The 23851-nt window shown below is 47.6% G+C and overlaps 1 protein-coding gene across 3 annotated transcripts in view; it reads left to right on the top strand.

Annotated features, from left to right (window-relative positions):
- DDHD2 (DDHD domain containing 2) overlaps positions 1 to 23851 on the top strand; it is a 2155663-nt gene that overhangs the window by 389940 nt on the left and 1741872 nt on the right. For all 3 annotated transcript variants that reach the window (XM_069617940.1, XM_069617939.1, XM_069617938.1), the window contains exon 4: positions 20738 to 20827. In XM_069617940.1, the coding sequence (XP_069474041.1) occupies positions 20738 to 20827 (90 nt within the window). The remainder of the gene's footprint in view (positions 1 to 20737; positions 20828 to 23851) is intronic.

Here is a 23851-nt window from a genome sequence, read left to right as displayed (position 1 = left end):
GAATGAACACTTGTCTATTTAAGTGAGCTGGACATTTTGAGACCTTCAGGTGAATTTTAACCTTTAGCCTTTATTGTTAATATTGTGGGGCTCTTTACAAGCATGGCGGTGCAGGAAAAGATTGGCGTTAAAGTAATTACCGCCATTTTTCCCATTCTGCCATGCAACGAGTGTGGCCCTGGAGTGGGGGATTCACCTCCAGCATCATGCTGGAGGTAAATCTTCCCACTTTCCGATGAAAGATCAGCAGAATTACCACCACAGTAATTCCGCCGAAATCCCTTGTGGAGTCCAATAAACTCCAAATGAATAGGGACTAACACTGCAACCACCACTTTTAATCTGGTGGTAAATCCAGTAATGGTGCCCAACTCGTAATGAGGCTGTGTGTTTTATTTTTTTAAAATTTAACAGACATTCTTTCCCACTTTAAAACTGTTACTTGTGCTTTACGTTTTAAGTATAATCTATCTGTGCTACATTTGCTTGAAAGTGTTTTTGATGTCTATTTTGGACGCAATTACTGTTTTAGATCTGTGCCTTGTGTTTTAGTACTTGTTGTACAGTTGATTTTTATACACAAACTGTTTTATGAAGGGAGTACATATTTTTCAGGATACGCTGCGTGGACAATATTGTTTGCTCTTGATGTGTATACGAGATGTACTCTATAACAGTCACAACTGCTCCTTTGAGTGAAGCCAGACTACTGTCAGGTTTACCATTGAGAATTTGGACTAACTTCATGTAAACCCTTGTACACCCTCTCATGTTTGATGTACGGAAGCCCTCACCGGAGGAATTCAGAAAATCCTCCTAACAAACCCCCTAACAATGTAAAACTTGAACACATGTGATTTTTTTGTTAGCTTTTGATTCAGTGTAGTCGTTTGTACCAATACATTTATGTACCAAGATCTTTTCTATAGGAATGCTATATTTAATTGCATTGCACAGAATAATGTCAGATGTTGGGACTTGTTGTCCACAGAAACACCCCTCTTCTGAGATTCCCAACACAAATAGAATGAGGACATTGGGGTGGAAAGTGGAAAGAACCAGAGCACCAGGTCACACCCCACGCTGCAATAGAAGAAAAACAGCTTTAGTGCCGGTAACCACTCCTCCCACTCCTTTAGATTATCTAGGGGGTTAGCAGGTATAGTGGAAGGTCAACAATAGTGGATTCCCAGGCTGGGGGACGCAAAGTCCTAGGTGTGCCCTGAGGCTTATCTGAGTGACAGATGGTCATGGCGGGAGTCCTGTGATGCACCTGACAACATGAGAAGGGTGATATTGTCCGGTCTAATATCTGGAGAGTGGGTAAAGTTCCAGGAAAATGAATCGAAGGGAGGTTGGAAAGCATGGGTCAGGAAGTGCCAATATCTGATGAAGAGGTCCAAAGAGCAATCCAAATACTAATCAGAGGTTAGGGACCAAGACACCAGATCAATAATCACAGTCAAGAAACAAAATACTTGGCTGTTTCGTGAAAGAAAAGAATATACGTGTACGATTTCCATCGTGCATGTTCTTTGTTAAACCACCCAGTTTATTGTGGAAAGTGGGTAAGCTGCAACCAGTTCTCCTGTCTGACTCTGGGGTGCACAAAGGGGCTGGATTACCTCCACAATCTAGGGAATGATGGTCAAAGAGGAGAAACACAGGGCATCCTTTGGTCACCCACTCAGTCCCTGTCACTTGACTGGGGACAGTCACTGAACACCCTCAGAGAGACTACCAGAGCATGTCCCATTTTAGTACTTGGGATTGGGAAGTGTGGTGACCCTGCCCCTTTAGGAGATTGTGGCTTGGAACTGATATGGTTTGCTGGCTGGGTTAGCTTGGGAGCAAAAGCCTGGTTCAGATCTACTCCAAGACAGGGTAGTGTCTGGACCTTTGAGAAAATAAAATGTGCCTCTTGAGTTTCTTTCTTTACCTGGAGTCTTACTCTTGATCCCGTCCAACCTGCATTTTCTCAGTCCAAAAAAGAGAACTAATTTTCAGTAAAGAGGACTGCACAGTGAAACTGGTATGTTTAAACTGCTACTTGTGAATTGTTTACTCTCTTCAGGTCACATTAGTACATGGTGTCATGTCCTATTTCCCCCAGGTACCCAAACACTGACTCAAACCAGGCATGCAGCCTTCCTCTCCATGCCTACAAATGCAACCAATACCTGGTGTCCAGCTTACCATACCACAATGCGTGCAACACACACACACACACACCATACACACCACACACACACCCCTCTCTCTACCACCAAAAACACTCCTTTAATTGTGCCTCATCCCACCCCCAAAAACCATCCTTGCTTGACCTTCTGCCATCCCAAAACACCCCATATGTGAAATCCAGTTAGCTTTACTCCCTCCCTTTAAACACACCCTACCTCTCATCTCACCCTGTTTGTGAAGGGCGTTGCTTTCCTTGTACTCTGTTCATTCTTCAGTGAAGTCCCAGGCATTTCCATAGACGTGAATGTGATCACCCGTAGAGGAAATCTTCTAGAACAATTTGAGTCTCCATTGAGTTCAGTGAGGTCATCCTGCAAAAACATTTGTAAGAGCTCTCCTTTGAGACTCACAGGTTGCGAGGCATGCACCGAGATTCCGTACCCCTCGACTACTAAACACCCAAATCAATTGTCCTGTCTCACCTTTCCCTGTGACACACATACCTGACTCTACCATCCATTCTTCTTAACCTTTGCATCTGTGAGGTGGATGAAGTCATGTAGTAGACTTCAAAGGAGAAAGCTCATTTTTGATAGTGATATGGATTTGCTGGAAGAGTGACCTTACTGAAGTCTTTGAAGTTCATGGGTTTTTTTGAAAGATAAAAGTGCGTCAAAGGTCAATGAGAAGTATGCCCAAAAACCTCAAAGCATGCCCTCAAGATTGGCATCCTGCACCTCTACAGCTTGCATAACACCTCACACCTCCAGTCATATTCATTTTTCACTAACAACTGAGTTTTGATCATTCAACTTGCACAAGAAACTGATTCATGCTTTGTAAAATCCTAAATTAAATAATGTACAGGTCGATCCATGACACTCAAGTACAGCTGATCTTGTGTTGTCTGAGTGACAAGAGGTCAACACTAAATGCTGACTGTTCTTGGGAGTGCTTCCTTTTTTATTTATTTTATTTTATTGTTTAAAGCACAGACCTAGCTTGATAGCAGCAGAGCGCTGTACAGAGTGTGTGTAGCCGGCATTTTGACTGCCATCGTTTAACAGTACTACAGTACTGTGAGGTCTGTGTCCCCATTGGAATTAGTCCTTGGTCAGGTGTTGTTGAACGAGCCATGTTTTGAGAGATTGGAGAAACTGGAGAATTGTGGGGGCATTCAGAGCCGACACTGGGATCGAGTTCCAGAGGGTGGGTTCATGACAAGGGAAGGATTGTTTGCGGGACCTCTTTGCGGACGAGTTGTCATTCAAGCCAGTTGGTCGACTTGCTGCGCGAGGAGAATGTGTCAACAGATATGTGGCGCTTAGCCGCCAGGTACGCTTGTGTGTTACTTGTCACTGCTTTTAGATGATACGTGCAGTCTTGAACAGTATCCTGGCTTGGAGTGGAAGCCAATGTAGTTCACGTAGGATGGGTGTAATTAATTCCAATTTCAGTGCTCCCGTAGTAAGAGGTGCTGCAGCGTGGTGAACTGCTTTTAGGGGAGCTAAGTGAGCAGCGGGGAGCCCTGTCAGGTGAGCATTTCCACCATCTGTGTGAGACCACAAGGGACTGCACTACGGACTAGAAATCCTGCAGCGGAATGAAGAGTTTTATTTTTCAAAGGGTAGAGATTCTGAGCCAGGCTATTTTTCGCTTTCTTGGCTATGTGTTTCTGAAAGTACAGATTTCTGTCAATGATGAAGCCTAAGGATTTTGTTGAGTCTGAGTTGTGGATCAAATCCTTCTAGGAGCATATCATTGAGCCATTGTTGGACAAGTTGTTTTTTAGCAGGCGGATCGATGAGGACGAATTCAGCCTTGGATGGGTTTAGTTTTGAGGTAGGCAGTCGATATCAGGACTAGATGATGGCTTGATAATCGCAGAGACGAATGATGTTCTGCGCGTTATTTATTCTCAAGTACAACTATCGTCTGCGTATTGGTGGATGACTATATTAGGATTTTTGAGGAGAGTGCCCAGGGTAAAATGGGTTGTTGGCGTGTGGGGGCGTGGCCTGGAGCGCCATCGATGTGGCTGCTCCTCTGATGGCCTCTGTGTGAAGCCCGCTTTTTTTACTTATATATTGCAGTTCCTGCGCTCAATCCGATGAAAGAAATGCAGTTGCCGAGATCGTAACGTCTGGGCAGTAACCGGTCGCAAGTTAAACTGCTAACGCTCTCTCCTGCCTTTGTTTGAAGTGACTTCTTGGTGCGCCTGTCCTGTCGCTGTTACAGCCCAAAATGGCGGGCGGCCATCACGAACCAGAAGGAAGAAGCAGACACACCTTCGAAGCCTATCTAATCACACCCAGGGAGTGCCTCAGAGAACGGGGGAACCCTGCTCCGGATTGGCAAGCTACATTCTTCCCACTCGCTTGCTGCAGCGAGAGGTAATTTGCAGCACCGCCAGGTCGTACACACTCTGGAGGGGGTGCCTCCCTCCTAGTGCCGATGTGCGGTGAGGAACCTATGCCGCGGCTCCCATCCGAGCGGCACAGTTGCTGCTGCTGCAGCAGGGTCGCTCCGACTTCCGCACCCTGCTAAGAACAGAGGTTATGTGAGGCGACGTGTGGTGGGGCTTACTTTCGGAGTCGCCAGCCCGTCTGAACAGCTGGAGGGAAAGTCCATCCTTCTGCAGCGTTCCAAGCGCCTGCCCCCGCTCTCCACACCTCACACAGCCTCCCAACGGGGCCCAGGAGACATGGACAGAACAGTGGAGACTGCTGCCATCTTACCCCCATTAATGCAAACCAGAGCCGGCCGGCAAGAACTGGAACCAACTTCTTCTACTGCATCTTGTTCTTCATATTAAGGTACTGTGCCAACCCAATTGAGAGAACTTACCTCTCGCAGTGAAAGTTTGCTGATCTTTCCCAACTTGCAGGCCTAATCAGCTTGTGACCCAACATATGATTCTTTTTCGTACAAACTACTTCTGAGAACTTTGGCGAAGACTACACTGTTTACTTCAAGAACTGATCTTTCCTATCCAAGACACTAGTCTATTGACTTTGGCCTAGGCCTATTGAACTGCATTGAGTCCTCTAGTGAACTAAAACTACTTGCACTGCCTAAGAAAGTATTTGTGATCTATTCTGCTAACTTGTGCCTTTTTACTCCCATTGAAAGTAACTGAAATGCCATTTTGTTCCTATTTCAGGGGAGCCTAATTTGTTCAGAAACTTATTGGTTTGGTATTGAAGTGTGTTTGTGTATAATATTAAGTTGCCTCCTTCTAGTGAATGTTTTCTAACTGATTGTGTAATAAATGAATAAGTGTTTTACCAAGAAACCTTGAGTGGAAGTGTCTACTTGAACCACTGTGATTGTAAGACTTCTGTGTAACATCCTTGTACTGCTCACATTCCCTCTTGAGATAAGCCTGGCTGCTCAGCTCGCTACCACAAACTGTGTAGTACAGACTTATACCAAAGGTTGGTTTTTGCTTACACCTGTAGACCTAATTATATGTGGTGGTCCCAGAGTGTATTGCATGCAAGTCTGCCTAACAATCACGCCCAGCACTCATAATAAGGCCAGATCTCTTCTCTCTGACACTAAACTGGGCGGGGGGCACCCAGGATATAGCAACACTGAGACCAGTCCCCGCTCTCCAACCAGATCCGCAGTGGGAAACAACACGGCCTCGTAGCCCCGGTGACTTACAACAACCTTCAGGGGTGCACCAACTCTTTGCTCAACTGCCTAGCTCTGTCTCTCAGGGCCAACCATCTTTCCGCTTGATTCACCCTCATCACCAACATGGTGGCAACACTGTTCAGCCCTCTCAGAATCAGGGCTACGAGCGAAAGCTAAAACCCTGGGCCTTGAAACAGGGAATCCCTCGTTGCTTCGAGCTGCGCAGAATGGCAATCTGGGGCTCTCAGGCTGCATCTTTTGCCCCCCTATGCACCCAGTGGCTGACGTGGCTCTGATGGGGCGACAGGAATAACTGTCCCTCCTCTGGGAGGCCCCTTGACGACACGCCAAGCAAGGCCCTTACTGCCCATAAGTGACCCGGGCCTGTAACTCTATTTCTATGCCTGTGGTACCTGACCTAAGCCTCCTGTCAGCTTTCGCCGATCTCACCTGGGTGTCTTTGTCGCTGTTGGAGACGTCTGATTCGGAAAGGAACAAGAAGTTTTTCTTCAAGGGAACCCTTCTTGGTGAAGAGAAGTTCCGTGAGCTTGCCACTTTTGATGGACTAGGAAACCGTTCCAGGAATAAGGCCAACTCCCTGCGCAGCCTGTATAGGGGAAAAAGCCAGATGGCACAAAAAAAAACCCTGGTTCAGATGGTTGAGAAGGAGTCCGGCGTAGCCAGTAAGTCTGTCAAGACTGCTGAGTGTTGGAGATGATCTTGAAGCAGGTTTGGGTGATAAATGTGAAGGCAAAGATCCGGATGCAGAACAGTGTCAGCGGAAAGCAAATAAGTCCCGGGGATATGTGGATACAATCTGCTTCAAGAAAGTCACATGGCAGGAGGGCAAGAGTGCAACAGGTTAAGGTCAAAGAAGCCGGAGACCTGATTGTTAAACAATAGGAAAGTCAGAGAGCAGTATTCAATAAGTAGGAGACAGGGAGACAGTCAGCAAGAATAAGTAGAGGTTTACTGAGTGGCCGTATCTGACAAGGAAAGAAAACAGAAAAAGACTGTGAGCTGCAGGCATAAAAGCACCCACGGACTCGAGCTGGAAAAAGAGAAACAGAAAAGAACCCAAACCCACCAGACAGAGGAGGATGACGTTAGACCGGTATGGAGAACCAGTGAGATGCCCAGTCCCAGGCGGACGAACAGAAAAGCTCCACAAAGGAAAAGTCTGGCTCGCGGAGGAGAAGCCGTAAAAAGATATGTAGCTGGAAACATGAAAGAAAAAAAGGAGGGCAGAACGCAAGCGGGCTGCCGAAAGGGCACAAATTTACTTTCCGCTCGGGAAGCAGGAAAGTCAGCGAGCACAAAGTGGAGTAGAGACTCCTAGAGTTGCAACGCACCGAATGGGCGGAGCAACAGACCGGATACAGGAAAGGAAGGAAAAATGACTATAAGGTAACTCTGAGCTACCATGGAATGTGACTGTTATGTCTTCCACCTGCTTCAAAGTTTCCACAGCCCTGTCCTCATGACACCTCCATTTGTTTGCTCTGCTGAAATTTGGAAGGACAACCGCCCCCCTGACCAGGGAATTGAGTGCCTCGGGTAGCCCCCAGCTACTAACCACCGGAGGCCACGTAGGGAATCCCAACTAGATACAGCAGAAATGGCCAAACACCTCAAAGCAGCCAAAAGTGCTGACATCTCCGCTTTGCTACTTTCTGCTGACAAAGGGAAAAAGCCAGAATCTCCAAAATCCTCGCCTCAATTATCCTCTGAAGGTGCAGGACAGTTGTCAACCAAGGGGGACATTCAAGCCTTCATGTCGGACATCAAAACGGAGTTTAGTTCCTGCATGACGGAGCTCACAACTAAACTGGAACACACAGAGCAAAGGGTCACTGAGGTGAAACAGAGTGGAGGAAATAGAAGACCTGACCCAAGAACACTCAGCGACTCTCTTGGAAGTACCACGCTCTATCCAAGCCCTAATCAGTAAAGACGAGTTCCTAGAATTTAAACAGGAGGACCTCGAGAACAAGGCCTGACGGAAAAACCTACGAATTCGGGGGGTTCCTTTCTCAATCCTGGACCAAAATCTTGCAGAATATGTGGGTGATCTTTTTCAATCCTTGCTTCCACACTTGGACAAATCACAACTGATGTTGGACCGCACCGATAGACTTCGACCTCGTTGTGGGTTGGAGTCGAACTCGCCTCCGGATGTAATTACGCGAGTGCACTTTTATACAACCAAAGAGGCGATCATGGCACTAGGACGTTCCCGGGATGAGCTGACGTTCCAGGGCTCCCCCTTCAAATTTACCAAGACTTGGCCATGGTGACCATACAAAAACGAAGGACTCTGAAACACCTTACGTTATTGCTCCGGGATCAGCACGTCAGGTACCGCTGGCTATTCCCAACTGCACTGCAGTTTTCTTACAAAGGAGTACCCCGAACGATAGGTATCTGGAAGATGTAGCATCGATCTTAAGCCGTAACTACCCTGGAAGGACGGAGGATGCCCTGCCTGAACACCCGAAAGAGGGCCCAGAGAAGTTACCCCCTAAACCAAGATGCATGGTGTGGACAATGGTGCAGCAAGGTCAAAACGCCAGATGACCCATGCTTGGGGACCTGATGAGCCAGAACTCTACGATCTCCCACGGCCTACTGCCCTTCCTTTCCTTGTTTTTGGATCTCATACAAGCGACCCAACTGATCTCAAACTATGATGGAACACAGAACTACTAGATGTTGATAGCGGGCTTCACACGGCACATGCCCAACTCCAAGGTGGATGACACCAGAACGCCCTTGGAGTGGAATCCAAACCAATATATCACGAACTGTTTTAGCCCTGTTGGCTAAGGGACACGCCGATGGAGGAAAATCGGCTTCCCACGAATTCGTTGTTACGGCTTCACGTTGAGGGCTTAGGTTAAAACCCTGGTTGCACAATGATATCAGGTTGACAAAACCCCTGGATGGTGATTGAGTCACTTGCGGCCCAGACCCCGCTCCCGGGAATAACCGATGCTCCAGATCCGTCCCCACCACACCAGAAACTGAAGTTTGTCTCGTTGAACATTAAGGGTCTGAACTCCCCCTCCAAATGGAAATCTACGCTGCAACGGCTGCAGGACATAGAAAGCGGTCTCCTTGCAGGAAACGCACCTACTGCCAGCCGATTTTACATGCCTCCGCAATAAGAATTTCCCACTCCAATATCTGGCCTCTAATGGAACCAAGAGAGGGGGCACGGCAATTCTCTTCAGTAGAATGGTGCAGCCGCAGATACTAAGGACGCTATTATGCCCAGAGGGACGGCAACTTAACTCCCTCATTTCGGTTTACGCTCCAAATGAAGGACAAGAGGCATTTTACAAAACACTAGGCAAAACCCTACTTCCTTTTGTTGAAGGCCAAATCATCATTGGAGGAGACTTCAACGGGCCCCTGACCCCGCAGTGGACAGATCGCACCCCCGAACTCCTAGAGACTTTAAGCTTGCTACAAGCCTTTTTCAACTATTTCAGACCCTGGAGCTGGTGGACACGTGGAGAGTGTCAGACCCCAGCGAAAAAGACTTCTCTTTCTTTTCACATGTGCACAGAACCTTCTCCCGAACTGATCTTTTACTGGCCTCCCCACAAATTGTAGCCTTGTTGACAAGTAACCATTGGAATGAGGGTACTCTCTGACCATGCCCCAGTGACACTGACCCTCCGAGCCCATGATCCTGACCCTCCCTCACGACGCCGCTGGAACCTGTATGACCCCATTCTGAACGAAATGCAGTTGAGGGCTTCCATAGCCAAAGTGATCAGGACATTTTTCCAGGAAAATCCAGCGGTGGATACTTCCCCCGGCTAACACATGGGAGGCTATGAAAGCTGTGGTACAGGGAGAACTAATGGCACATGGGGCAGCATTCCATAAACGCAGACGGCAAACCCAGATGGATCTCGAAGAAGAGGTTCAGAAAGCCAAAGCCACTCATAAACACAAAGGCTGGTCCCAGAGGTCCAGAGCCCGGAGAAAGTTGGAGGCCCACTATGTAGAGGAAACCGCGCACCTACTGGCCAAATCCAAGCAGGGTTAGTATGCCAGCAACAATAAAGCGAATAAACTTTTGGTGGAGAAACTAGCCAAGGCGAGGAGAAAGAACACTATGCTGGGACTTTAGTATGCGGAACAAGATGAACTGCGACTGGCAGCAGCCCATCTTTCAGAGACGATGTCCGCATCGGCCCGGGTTCAAACGGAACAGCAAGAGTACCTATGAGGTGCCGCTCTTCCTCAACTTAAAGAACCTGACAGAGAGACTCTTGACGCCCCGATCACAGATGAGGATGTCAAAACGGCCATTAAATCCCTTCAATACAGAGCTCCAGACCCAGTCGGGTTCACATGGTTTTATAAAGTGTTTCGCCCCAACTGGTAGCCCCACTAACAGCCCTCTTTAATAAATGTTTTCTTTTTTTTTTTTAAACAGGTTTGTTAGTTTTACAGTTTAGTGAATCATCACAACATAACCATACTGCATGACATAACGTCCTCCAACTTTTCCCGCCCACCTCCCCCCAAACCCAAAGTTAGTGAAACTTATTTGTCGTCCGGTTTATCCCGCTCTGGGTGTTTTTCAGGTCAGCATCCGTCTGGTGGCGACGTGGCTCCAGTGTCATGTGCTTTTCTTGTTGTACGGATTATTCCAGGATTTTGACTCATGGAGGTTCATCATCAGGGGAGACGAACATGTCTTGTAGTATCAAATTAATTCCATGTCAGTATGTCAGTGGAGATCTCTCTTCTGCCGGTGTGCAATGTTTCCTGCCAAACCGCCGTTTCTGCAATGGTCCATCTCTGTAGGTCTTTCCACCACGTTTTTATGTTTGGCTCTGCTGTCACCTTCCAGCCCATTGCTATTCGTCTTTTGCAGAGTGCGCATGCTAGATTTATCATTTTTGTCATTGCTTTGTTCTTGCTTGGGAAGTTGTAAATGCCTAGTAAGGAGGGTTCCATGGTCCAAGCTTTCCCTTTTACTCCTTTGTCTCTTAGTCGTTTCTCAATCTTCTCCCAGTAGAGTCTAACTTTCGGGCAGTGCCATTTGGGTAGAGCTTAGCTTTTTCCCATTCTTTATCTGTTCTTTCTTTTCCCAGTATTTGTTCCCAGTCTTGCCTCACTTTGTTTTTATCATCAGGGAGTTCTTCCATCATTGTCTGGTAAATTCTTGAGACCATGGGCCTCATTACACGGTATGCGGTAACCATGGCGCTATTAGCGCCATGGTTGCCGCCGGTATTTTACCGTGTCCACCTTGGTGGATGGCGGAATTACCGCCCTACTCCAAGGTGAGCGGGGGCGGTAATTCCCCATTCACCAAGGCACTTCCCCATTCCCATTTTTGCCCCCATAGGGCTCAATGGGAATGGGGAAGGAGCTAATTATGGTACCGCAAATTAAAAAAATACACATTTGAATTTTTTTTTCGACATTTTTGCATTCGACTTTTTGCAGTCGACATTATAACTGGACACCCTTTAGTGCTACCGCGAAGAAAGGACGGCCTGGCGGAACAATGTACCTTTAAATGAAGAAGTGGCTCCTGTGATGGCGGTTGTTCCTGGTAGTTCCTGAAGTTCGGGTGATCCAGAAGAGGAAGAGAGGCTCTCGTCGTGGAGGAAGGTTCGAGTTACTGCACTACCCAGGGATGAAACCAGCCGCGGTGCTGCCCAACGAATAAAAGGTGCGCTCCTTTAAATCGCAGTCCGGGTGGACTGGTGCCTGGCTATGCGACCTCAGAGTACAGGGTATGGGAGTTTCGACCAAGTCAGGTCCGAGAAGGCGATTGGCAAACTGGTTGGCCCCACCAGCTCAAGGGAAGAAGGCTCTTGCAGGTGAAGATCTTCTCTCGTCGTGTGGAGAAAAGTGGTAAGACGCTGCAGCAGGGCTTCACCGGTGGTTCAGTCGTCGCAGACGTCTTTGGCTTCTCTCCTCTTTGGCTTCTTAGTTCCAGTGGCAACGTCTTGCTCTTCCAGTCCTCAGGACTCTGCTTTTATGCAAAAAGATCCCCATTCATACAGTCTAGCTGTCACTCACACAGTGGATTGGTCATCTTGGCGGGAGACCCTCCAGCCTATCAGGATAGAGTGCGACATGGGTTGCAGAGGCAACCCTGTCCAGGGGTCCTACTCCCCCTTCCACACAATGGACCCACCCCAGACTCAGTGGCGTCGAAAGGAGGGCTTCTGGCAAATAAAACCTACCAGAGTAAAGTTAATATTAAAATGCACCGGCGGTATGTTAGAGGCTGTCAGAAAAAGTGGTAGCGTCGAACAATGGGAAAATCCCATGGGAAAATATTTGCAGTCGAATATTTATGGTAGTAACCACTGCCACCAGCCAGAAACTTTTGAGAGAGGGACTGTACGGTACCCTCTCGAAAATGAACATAGGGGAAAAACTATTAACCCCTTCCAGTACCTTCATAGTAAGATGGGTTGTACTGGTTTATTTCATAGGATTTGACTAGTAAAGTCAATGCAGACTTTACATGCCCTGGGAGACAATAGTCAGTGCCAGGGTATGGAGTCTGTGTTTGGGGGTCGCTACGACACCCCTGTGTCACTGCACTGAGGGTGCTGTGTAACACATGTGAATAAAGATGGTTCCTATGGGGTTGAGAAACATCCCATAGGCATTAAACATAAAAATAGCCTAGAACACACATAGCAAAAATGCCAAAGAGTGGGAAGAAGAGTCTCGCTCTTAGCAGGTAAAAAGAAACAAACCCTTCAAATCCCGCAAAGCTGCTGCGGGACTCTATAGGTAAGGGAAATTAGCCATAGAATGAGAATTCTCCCTAACAGCTGCGATAGCTTCTAGAACCGCTTGTTTGTCTGATGTCTGCTGTGTTTCCACTACAGCATCTTCAGGTGGTTTTTCCCCGTGTTGAGGGTCCCCCAGTGAGTCTGCCTTCCTGGCATAATTGTCAATCGTGGCTTGTCTGGGGGGTTCCGGGGCACTTTTCTGGTGTGTTACCGCTTTTCTCCGTCCGTCAGGCATATGATGATTAGATATGGCTGTTTTATATCAGTTGTATGTCTTCTGCAGCTCTTGTGACTTAGTTGCCTGTCTGTGCCTGGGTAATGCTGCTGTGTTGTTTGCTGCTTAGGTAGGATTGGCACAGTGCGGGTTTGCCGGTGGGTTGGTTGTTCCTTGCGTGTTCTGTGTAGTCTTTAGCAGCTGTCCCCACTTTCTTCCAGCGCTATGTGTCACCTTGGGCCCCCTATAGGAGCCTGTCCCTTCCGGGGTGATTGGTTTGTGCTTTGCTGTGGCCTGATGCGCTTCTGGCTGCGCCTAACACCTCTTGCCGTGAGTAATCTGGGCTTGTGGGTGCCTGCAGGTGCTCCCCCGCGGCGCTAGCTATGGGGCACTGTTATATCTGAGCTGTCGGCATACTTGTATGTATAGATGCCTCTGTGATTGGAGGTGCTTCTTAGGGGACAAGGGCACGGGTTGTCTCGGGCTAGCCTGTGCTCTGTGAAGCCCAGTGTGTGCTGGAGTGTGCGTTTTTGCTTTCACCTTGCTGGAATGCTCAGCTAATATCTCGTGCTCTCAGTGGTTCCTCTCTGTGCAAACACAGCTCACCGGAGGGAAGCCGCATCTGCTGCTTGCAGTCTACATACGTTTGGGATGCCTTATGGTAATCAGGCTGCTGATTGGATGTCAAGGCCATGTGAGGGGCTGCTCTGCCCTTGGCTCTGCGTTATTTGGCCACTGCCTACTGTACTGCCATTTTGGATCGCCCCTCCTCCACTTCTCTCCTCAGCTTTGCTCCGCTTTGGTTTGATTTTCTCTCCGCTTCTGACCAAGTGCCTGCTGCCGCTTTGTCTCGGGCACCTAACGCCACACTTCACACCGGCAATTCACCATCTGCATATCAAAAAACAGGATCTTTTGAGGATCTGGCAGGAGAGCTCTGCAGCGACACGTCTTCCTCACATGCTCGTAGGCCACGCCCCCAGCCCTCTTTAATTAATTTGGGTTGTCGGGATCCATCACCCCGTCCATGCTAGAATCAATAACCATCCTTCTGCTTAAACCGGGCAAAGACACTAGAGATAATAGATCATATAGGCCCATTTCCCTACTAAACATCGATGCCAATATCTACCCGAAAATCTTGGCAAACCGCCTAGCGTATGCCCTACACAACTTAATAGATCCAGAACAAATAGGCTTCATAATGCATAGGTCCACTGGGGATAACATTCATAGAGCCTTGAACCTAACCTAGTAGACATTGCAAGGCAGGATCCGCATAAGCAGGCACTGCTGGCCTTAGACGCGACCAAGGCTTTTGACAGAGACAACTTACCCTGGAAGCCTTCCATTTTGGCCCAAACTTCCAAACATTTGTCTTGGCAAACTACCAGTCCCCTAAGACCCTCCTCAGGCTCTTCTGTTTGCATTGGTAATGGAACCCTTCGCCCAGCGGGCTCCACTGAACCCAAGCATTGATGGCCTACCCATTGGCACCTCCCAACATAAGATTGCACTATATGCTGATGACGTGCTGCTATCCATAACAGACATTAGCTCTTCGCTAACGCCAACCCTTAAAGAGATCCACAAATTTGGGAGGGTAGCAGGTTTTGCCATCAATTTTGGGAAATCAGTTGCCTTAGGGATTGGCCTGGAACCTGGGGAACGGGAGACCCTGAAATCCTTATGCCCGGTCCAATGGAGTGAGAAAGCTATTCCCTACCTGGGGGTCCAAATCCCTGCCCGCCCTGGAGATGTCTACCTAGCAAACTTCCCCCCGTTTTATAAAGAGCTAGAGAGCGATCTCGAACGATGGACCTCACAAGAGCGTATCACTCATTGAGCGCATCACCGCCTGCAAAATGAATCTCCTTCCACGGTTACTGTATGCTTGTTCCTCCCTCCCCACTACGATTCCACTGCCTCCCCTTAAACGCTTACAGAGAAAAATGCTCCGGTTTATCTGGAGGGGCAGAAAAGCGAGGATTTCCCATAAGGCCATGATGGGCAGTGCTAGACTAGGAGGGCTAGTGGTCCCCAACCTGCGTAAATTTCAGGTAGCCACACAATTGGCACATGTACAGGCGTGGGCCCTAACCTCTGGGTGCCCAAAATGGGTAGAACTGGAGCAGTCCCATATCCCACTGCCCCTGCGTTTTTTCCCGCATCTCCCACCCCCACTGTGCCAAACCTGGAAGGGGACCCTGGCCTCCACTAAACACACCCTTAAAACTTGGGACTGGGCATTAAAACATAAGGGCATCTGTCGTGACCCTTGCCCCTGGCCCTCACTGCCAAGTCAGCCTTCCAGTTAGGGCCAGGTCAAAGGCCTTAAAACCTCTTCCAAGACTCTCTTGGAGTCAGTCCTGGCGCCTGTGGCGCCAGGCTCATAACCATCATCAAGACCGACATTAGAATGGGACTACTTAACTTGGGGGGTTCAGCCAACATGGAGGCACACACATAGCTCAGTTACAAGGAACTGAGCTATGCGGTCTTTTCTTTTGGGTGTGGCAGGCCTGGGACTACTTTACCTGGACTACTTTGGGTGTGGCGGGCCTGTGACTATTTTACCTGGACTACTTAACCTGAGACTATTTAAACCACACCCAAACAGCAGAACATGCTTTGCATTATTCTGCTGTGGGCAGCGTAACGCTCACTGTGTCCAGTTCTTTGATGCCAGCTTACCTGAAACCAAGGACCTGCAGCGCGAGAGAGAACATTACGAAACTTGCCTGGAACAGTATCCTGTCTTCAATCCATCGCTGACTTCAGTTCCACTCACCTGAAGGTACGAACTCCATCATGTGGCACTGCATGCATCCCGGAATACCATAACCTGGAAAAAGGAGCAAGAAAGACGGACTTAGTAAGCGTTTACTCACGTTTCCTCCCGAATGAAGAAAGCTACACAATTCTTACCTGGCTAGTCATCTCCTGGTCAGTATCATTGCTGGAACATTACGGCGCTCAGCGAGGAACATTGCAACCTGCAAGGAGAGAAAATACTCAGGTTAGCAATATAAAAGGCGAAACAGCGCCGAGCATCGCGCTTTCTCACCGGACAGCATCGCGCATACCGCGCTTTCACCCACCGGCCCATGCTCATCTTCAAAATGAATGACAACACTAAAATACCTTTCCATACCTAAAAGCAAAGAAGCAAGACATTATTATTCGAACTAAACGGAACATAAGAACTGCATATAAAGACTGCAAAGCAGCAAACCTACGGAGTCGCAGCAGGCCTAGATTCCCACAGGGGGGCTTGCACCAGTGAAGTAACTTGATCACTGCTCGCCCCCACATCTACGCGCCCCTGCCACGAGGAGCAGGACGGAGAATCCACCTTTTACAATATTAAGGTGAGGAGAAGGCCCAAGGGGGAGGAAGGAGTTGAGGCCAAGGGAGGTGTGAAAACATAAAGACAATCTGGTATTGAATCCAGTTCCCCTATATTGCAGACCCATCTTTAACCAGAGGCATTACCAATGGACCGGGAGAGGGTTCGAGAGTGCAAATTATCCAACCAGGGCTGGGTGGTGTCCCCGTGGATACCAGGTGAGCGTAGCATCCTGAGGGGATTGGGCCATTCCTCCCCGATTTTCCATAATCCAGCCTTCTCTCGGGATCCCATCCACTGACCTTCAAAAACTGGATTGCAGGGGGGCTTGAATCCCTAGGACAACTCTACGAGGATGGCCAGCCTCTCTCCTTCGAACAATGCAAAACAGCCTTTCATCTAAAAGAGACGGACAGGTTCCCTTACATGCAACTACAGCACTGGTGCTCCCACCCCCAAATCCGGCAAGCAGCAATACTCACCCCTAGCCCTCTTAAACTTACCCTGAAAGACCTGCTGCTTCGGGGGAAAATCTCCACGATATATAAACTATTGCAGGAGAATACCCTCACCACAAGGGCCCCCCTACATGGCGCAGTGGGAGGCAGACCTGTTGCATCCTCTAGAAGACCAGACATGGGTGGACATATGGTCTAGGACTCAGTCCTCATCCTTCTGCATCACTAACCAGGAATGCGCCCACAAACTGCTTCTGTGATGGTACTACCCTCCGCTACGTCTGCATCAGTTTAACTGGGCCCTGGACCCCCAATGCTGGCGCCTGTGTGGACAGCCTGGGTCATACTTCCACATGTGGTGGTCATGCCTAACCGTAAAAGATTTTTGGGCTCAATGCTTCGCCACTATAAAAGACATTACCTAGGTGATGATCCGCATGGAGCTGGAAACCATCCTGTTAGGCGCTCCGGCGAGATCTGGGAAAACAGCCAAACACCTGACACAACTTCTACTGGCCGGGAAAATTACACTACCCTTTAACTGGAAGACAACGGAAGGCCCCTCAATGACTCTTTGGTGGATGAAACTATGGGACATTTTGGTTGCAGAAGAAATCACGGCAGCCAAGGCAGGCCTTTTACACCGTTTTGCAAACATATGAGCCCCATTCCTAGATTACGATCAGAACTTTCCAGCGATGACTCACAAAACCCAATTGGCCAGAGGGGCCCTCCACTCGAGCAGGGAGCTGCTCACGGTCGTGCCCACACTATTGAACCATGAAGCGGGTTGAGTTGGAGAGGAATGGGTGGGGGCAGGGGAGAGTTTCAGGGTCAGTGGACTGTGCTGGCTCAGTCTCATCTAACTGAAAGCAGGGTCATTTTATTTCTCTGATATGCTTGTATTGTATTCATCTGTGCTTCCGGTTTAAAATAAACATGTTTTAAAAAAAAATAATATTGGTGAGAGGATGGAGCCTTGGGCACTCCACAGGAGACTTGGAGTCGGTTTAAATGCAACAAGTTCACCTGGCGAGTCTGGTGTGTGCCTGAGAAGTAGGAGGTCAACCAATTCAGGACAGTGCCGGAAAATCCCATCCTGTCAGCAAGGTGTGAGAGAAGGATGCAGTAGTTGACGGTGTCAAATGCAGCCAAGAGGTCAAGTTGTTCGATTCTGGTGAGTAGTTGTGTAGCAACTACTTTTTCCAAGATTTTGGCAATAAACGGGAGGTTCATAATGGGCCTGTAGTTGGTCAGGTCGTCTGGATCTGAGGTTTTTTTTTTTCAAGAGGTCATACAAGACCAGTCTTGAGGGTGTCCTGGAATGATCCTTCTGTGAGGGAGGCATTGATGATGCTGAGCTGTGCATTGAGCACCTGGCCCGTCAATTGTATGATGATGGAAGCCGAAATTATATCGTCAGATTAAGACGTAGGTTGGCAATCATTTTTAGGAGATCCAGGAGAATGGGAGGAGAGAATTTGGTCCAGAGGGGCAGCAGTGTGTGTGCCAGGGTATGGGGGATGCTAATGCTGTGAGAGGTTGATTCGATGGTCTCTCAGATTTTGTCAAACTTTTCAATAAAAAATGTGTTGATTCTGTCACATTTTTCTGAGTTGCTGGTGCCTGGGGGTCGGGTGAGGGGTTGGTACAATGCTTTACTATTTCAAAGAGGGCTTTGCTACTGTTAGAGGCTGCTGCAACGGTGATGGAGCAGTAAGCAGCTTTTGCCTCTGTAATCTGAATCCTACGGTTTGCGCGCAGAGATGAGGTTTGTGAGGTCTCCTAAGTTATGGTTTTTGCATCACCCTTTCTCTAGGGCTCTGATTGAGCGTTTGTTGGAGGCTAGCTTGGGGGTGTACCATGGAGTGAATTGTTTGGTCTTACCCCGGCTGGATTCTAGGGGGTCATGAGTGCCCACTGGTTCATAGCAGAGTTGCTGAATAATTCCAGGAGGCCCGAGGCATTCCCTGTGGTGGGGAAGTCTGCAAAGTTTGCTTGTAGCTCATTGACCTGGGAAGGTCTTGAATGAGCAGCGTTGAGTGAGGGGACATTTAGCCTGACCTTTGTGAGCCGAAGTCGAGTGAATGACTGAAAATGGGAATGGCGGTGTGGTCAGACCAGTCAATTGGGATAGGGTCTGCACAGGTGATGCTGGGGGGTGATGTGAAGACTAAGTCTAAGGTGTTGACTGTGTTGTGCGTGGGGGAGAGCACAATTTGCTTAAGGTCCATGGAAGCTGCCAATGCGAAGAGCGTGCTTTGAGTGTGGTTGTCAGCCTGTGACTCTGGGATCTTAAAATCACAGAGAAATATATAATTTGAATGTGCTAATTTGGCAGAGGAGAGAAAGTTGGAGATGTCTGCAATGGAAAGAGTCACTCCTGTGAGGTGGTCTGTAGATGAGGTGGAAGGTGATGGATTCCTTGTCAGGCCTTGCAAATTCTTTAAAATTCCACTAGACCTGCAGGGCGAGTTCCTTAGTTTACATAATCGACCTAGGAGAAATGCACTTGGCCCAAGGTGACTGGTGACACAATATTTACCAGTGCTTTTTGTAAAATGGTGCATGTCGCGGTAAGCACACTTCATATATGCTGCAATGCTGTCAAGCAAGCACATTGAAACCTGTATTTGCCATTTACTGACCAGTCAGCATGTAGCCTTAGAGTAGGAGGACATTAAAAACATGTGGGGAGGATGTGGTAAACCATGTTTCAGTGATGAATAGGGCATGAAGGTTGTTGTACGAGATGAGGTCAGTTATCTCGGCAGTGTGAGCGACTGCTGAGCAAGCATTGATCAACATGAGAGGGCGTGTGCATGTCCGTAGGTGTTGGATGGGGGCAAGCGCAATATTGATGAGGTTCATTAGGGTAGCTTTCCGGGGCTGACCAGGGCACCTGGCCATTCAAACCCTAGTGAGAGTGGGGATGGGCTGTGAAGGGAGAACACACATGGTGATGTCTTTTGTTGAGTAGCAGTAGTAGCGATTAGTTTTTAGGTGAAATTCAGCATAGTGGGTCAGGTCCTTGACCCTATCGGGTCCTAACAGGCACAAACAGGTGAGGTTCTTGTCTTTGCACATCCTTTGCTGAAGATGCCGTTGATGAGAACGGCTAAGGAGGACTGATTAAATAGGTGGTGGGTGGAGCAACTGAGTGGCAAGGCCTGGTCACGTGACCAGCAGCCTACTCAATGCTGTCTGCCTAGAGCTGGCCTACAGTCTTTAAGTAGGCTGCTGGTCACGTCACCAGGCCTTGCCACTTCAGTGTACCTGCTCTACTGCAGGCTACTGAAGAGCAATCTCACTCGGAGTAGCCTGCAAAAGCTATCTTGCTCTCTTTTCTGGATTCCTGGTGCTGTTGCTGACTCACAGTGGCAAGCATGATCTGCTGTCTGTGGGAAGGTGCTCCAGAGACAAAAGGCATGCTCCTAAAATCAAGGGAAAGTAAAACAAAGTATACACACTGAAGTTGCACTGTTAACCTTCTCTTTGCAGTGGAATGGCACTTTTTTTGGAAGCAGCATATTTTGCCCTTTTTTATAGCAATCGCTAAATGGCTATAAACCGGACGGTCTGCCTAGTGGCTGTTTGCGCTGGGAGTTGTGGTTTTTGCAGTTACTGGCATCTGCGCAACCGTCCAAGCTCTTACAAAGCCAGTTGCAAAGAAGTTATCATTTGCACAACAGCTTGAGAGAAAAGCAATACCTGTGTGGTGAAAGAACCAGGATTCTAGCCATGACAAGTTGGTGTGCATCATTGAATGTGACCGTAGGGCGGGGGAGCCATGGGGCAGTGGCGTGCACTGGCGAGGTAGTTGAAGGAAGTACAGGAAAGGCAGCATGTGGTGTAGTGATGGTCTCCTGAGAGGAGTCTAGCAGGCTAAAAACATTTTGAAATTCTACATTTGTATTAAAATACAATAATCAGTTTTGTTACAACTTTTTAGACTGAGTTGATACTGCATTGGCTTAGAATCATTTAGTTAAACTCCACTTTCAAAACACCCAGCAACAAGACTAGCCATTCTAACTTATTTCAATACATGTGAAAGACAATTTGTAATGTGCAAAGCAATATAAATGTGTCCTTCTTCCCACAGGAGGCGTATAAACTTGCTGTGATGCATGATGACTGGAAAAAGAAGTTGGAATCTCCCCAAAGGGACGTCGTCTTGTTACACAATCCGAAGGTAGGGCAAACTCCTTGATTTTCTCATTTGACTTCTCAGTGGAAGCTTAGGTGACACAAGTGTTGTTTGCACTGAAGCCGCTGCAAACCAGTCGTTTTTACTTGGGACCCAGAGATGATCATCATTGACTAGGACAGAGGTTTGCATTTACTGATGTACAACATGCATTGTTTTAAGCCATGATGAAAAAATCCTTTCATTCATTGTATGTTTCTCAAAGCAGGGAGAAAGAAAATTATGGCAACATTAGCAGCAATTAGATTGATAGCACAACCTGCAGCTCCTTTGATAACATAGTAATTCTCAATAGATGTGAAGGAGGGACAGGGCTGTTTGCCCATACAGTGCCCTGGGTGAAACAACATTTAACAATTCAGTGAAGGTAAAAACATTGTAACCCGCATCTGGCAACATGACACGTCACTATTTATTTGGCTTTGTCTCTCTATGCTGCATGTTACACCAAAATAATACAGAATTCGTCTTGATAAAGTACCAGAATTGGAACGTTGGCTGAATCTCAGTCAATACGGATCTTAGGGATGCAGACTCAAGAGTGTTGTAGTTGCCTACCCTTCCAGGAATCTGCTTGACTGAGATTCAACATGTGCCTGGTCTTACTTTGTCCTCCATACAGTTCCCTTACCGTTATCACCACAGATTCTACCTCAATGTGCCTCTCCCATTTCCACGCTCACCTCCTTTTTGTGCTACTTTGCTGCATTTTCACTTCCCTTTGAACCCCCATGGTACCACTTAACCTGTCTTTCCTCTAGCTAGTCTCTGCTCACTTCTGTTCCCCTGCTAAATGCTTTGGTGAGCAAAAGTAAAACATTTTAGCCAAACTAGTCACCTGGCTGCACAGCAGGGAGCTAATAGCTTTAGTTCTTACCCCTGCCCCACGCTTCTCTCAGGACCGTTCACTTTGGTTATTGGCAATTAAGTCCCATATAGAATGTGAGGAGTTTCGTCATGAGGTGCTATAAGCAAGGGCTGCATACTTGTTCTCATGCTTTTCATCTTGTTCTAACAAACATACTAGTGCAGTGGTTCATGTTTGCCCTTCTACCTTCTGTACATAATCCAGAACATAACATGCACCATTTATATTCTTTGTGGAGATTTTTAAATTTAAGATGTTGGGCTAGAGATAGTTACATAATTGTATTATTAAAACGGTTTATCAGGTAGTCCAGAACTCTAAACTTTATGTATGTTAGCCCCAGTGTGCTCTATCAAGTGGCATTTGTTTGCTGGGGCTAGGAGTCATATGGCCTACGTACATGTGATAACCAGAAGAAACACTGCATTTTGAAACTTGACATCAAATGTCCAATGTTTCTCCTTTCAACCGCTTTCTCAATGTCATTCTCAGCTCTATCATTTGGGTTTCCTTAGGATGTCTATTATCATTGCCAGATGACCACCTCCTGTACCTCTTCACACTGGCCAGCATTTGCAAATCGCTCTCTGATCTTAGTTCAGAAAGCGCCTTCCTCTGCATCTGCTAGTTTGTTCGTTTTTGGCCACCTCCCGACCAGTAAACTCTTCAGGAGCTGTGCATGGTGTCGCATTTGGCACTCTCCTCCACTTCCACCTCTCACCCCCTCTACCTGGTATCCCGTTTTCTTTCCATGCAGATTCAGTGCTTCTCTTGTCCACATTGCTGCACAATAGCTCTGTGTTCAACCTCTGCTTACTTTCCGGCAACGTCTTCTCAGAGTCTCCATGGCTTCTCGACATTCACCAGCACTGAATCTCTCTAAGAACTTCCACCCTCCCCATTTCTCTTGGTTTCCGAGTCCTTTTTTGGCCTGTCAGCATCACAGGCTCCGCCACATGATCCCCACCAATGAGGCAAGACTTGTGATTCTGTGTTTTATGCAATGTTCTGAAGGACACATGACTAAATACCCTCTGACCCTTGATTTCCACATTTCCTCTTGAGAATCAAAGGCAGCGGGGAAGCAAGATCTGAAGTCTGCATTTTGGTGTCTTATTCTGCCCTGTTTTTGGATGGCAAAGTGTAAAGTTTGGAGTGCTAGGAAGCATCTTAATATCTGTATATCAGTGTCCTTGTTTGAGGATAACCGCGTGATAACAGTAACAAGAGTTAAGCGTCTTCCAGCTAAATAAAAGCAGAGAGTCTGAACTGACCACTTGATGGCCAAACAATCTTGCTTTATTGTAGATTAATGGTTTTTATGGAACATGTGCCTTCCTCAACTATTGATCCACTGGAGAACTCAATTTCAACTTTTTACTGCATCTACTCAACTACTGCTCTAGCTGATTCTATGTCTGTGTATTTTTTGTTGCCCGATTTTAATTTTGGGCGGCCTACACAAATAGAAAAAAGGAAATTTCCTCGCTGAGCAATCCCAATCCTCTCTTTCCCCATTTTCAAAAATTCGGGGGGATTTCAACCCCTAGACCCCCCTCACTCTGCCCCCTCTCCCTCCCTCCCCTCCCAAGACCCCCATTACATACACAAAAACACTCACAATCACACACACACACACAAGCACACACACATGAACTTACCCGTTCTCCCTCGTGGCCGCTTCCGGGTCATGGCGTGTCTGTCAGCCCCTGCGAGCACTCAGGTGCGTGGCAGGGGTTGACAGTTCGATTTAGAAAGACCGCTCTGTGCTATCACAGAGCGGTCTTTCTAACTTTCTAAATCAATTTTATTTAGCTTTTTATAAAAAGGTTGTTTGACCTAGAACGCTCTACCTTTCTCCTAAGCCACCCTCTCTACTCCGTTGCCACCTTAACGGAATTCTCAACTCTGAAACTCTCACTCTGTGCAACCTCTTCTGCTCCTCTCTTACCTATGTGCATCGCCTTCATGCCAGCTAGCTGTCGTGCATTATCAGTCCTATATCAAATTCCATTTACTTGCCTTTATTAAATCAAATGGTGTACTATAGCCCCAACTGGCCACTGTATCACTCTATTCCGGTACCCATACCCTTGTCTCCAGCACCCTACACTGTCTTGAAAATGAAAATATCCATGCTA

The sequence above is a fragment of the Ambystoma mexicanum genome, chromosome 10 (assembly GCF_040938575.1).
Source record: "Ambystoma mexicanum isolate Mex_15411 chromosome 10, UKY_AmexF1_1, whole genome shotgun sequence".
Classification (NCBI taxonomy): domain Eukaryota; kingdom Metazoa; phylum Chordata; class Amphibia; order Caudata; family Ambystomatidae; genus Ambystoma; species Ambystoma mexicanum.
The sequence above is the reverse complement of the archived record's forward strand: the minus strand, read 5'-3'. Positions and strand labels throughout refer to the sequence as shown.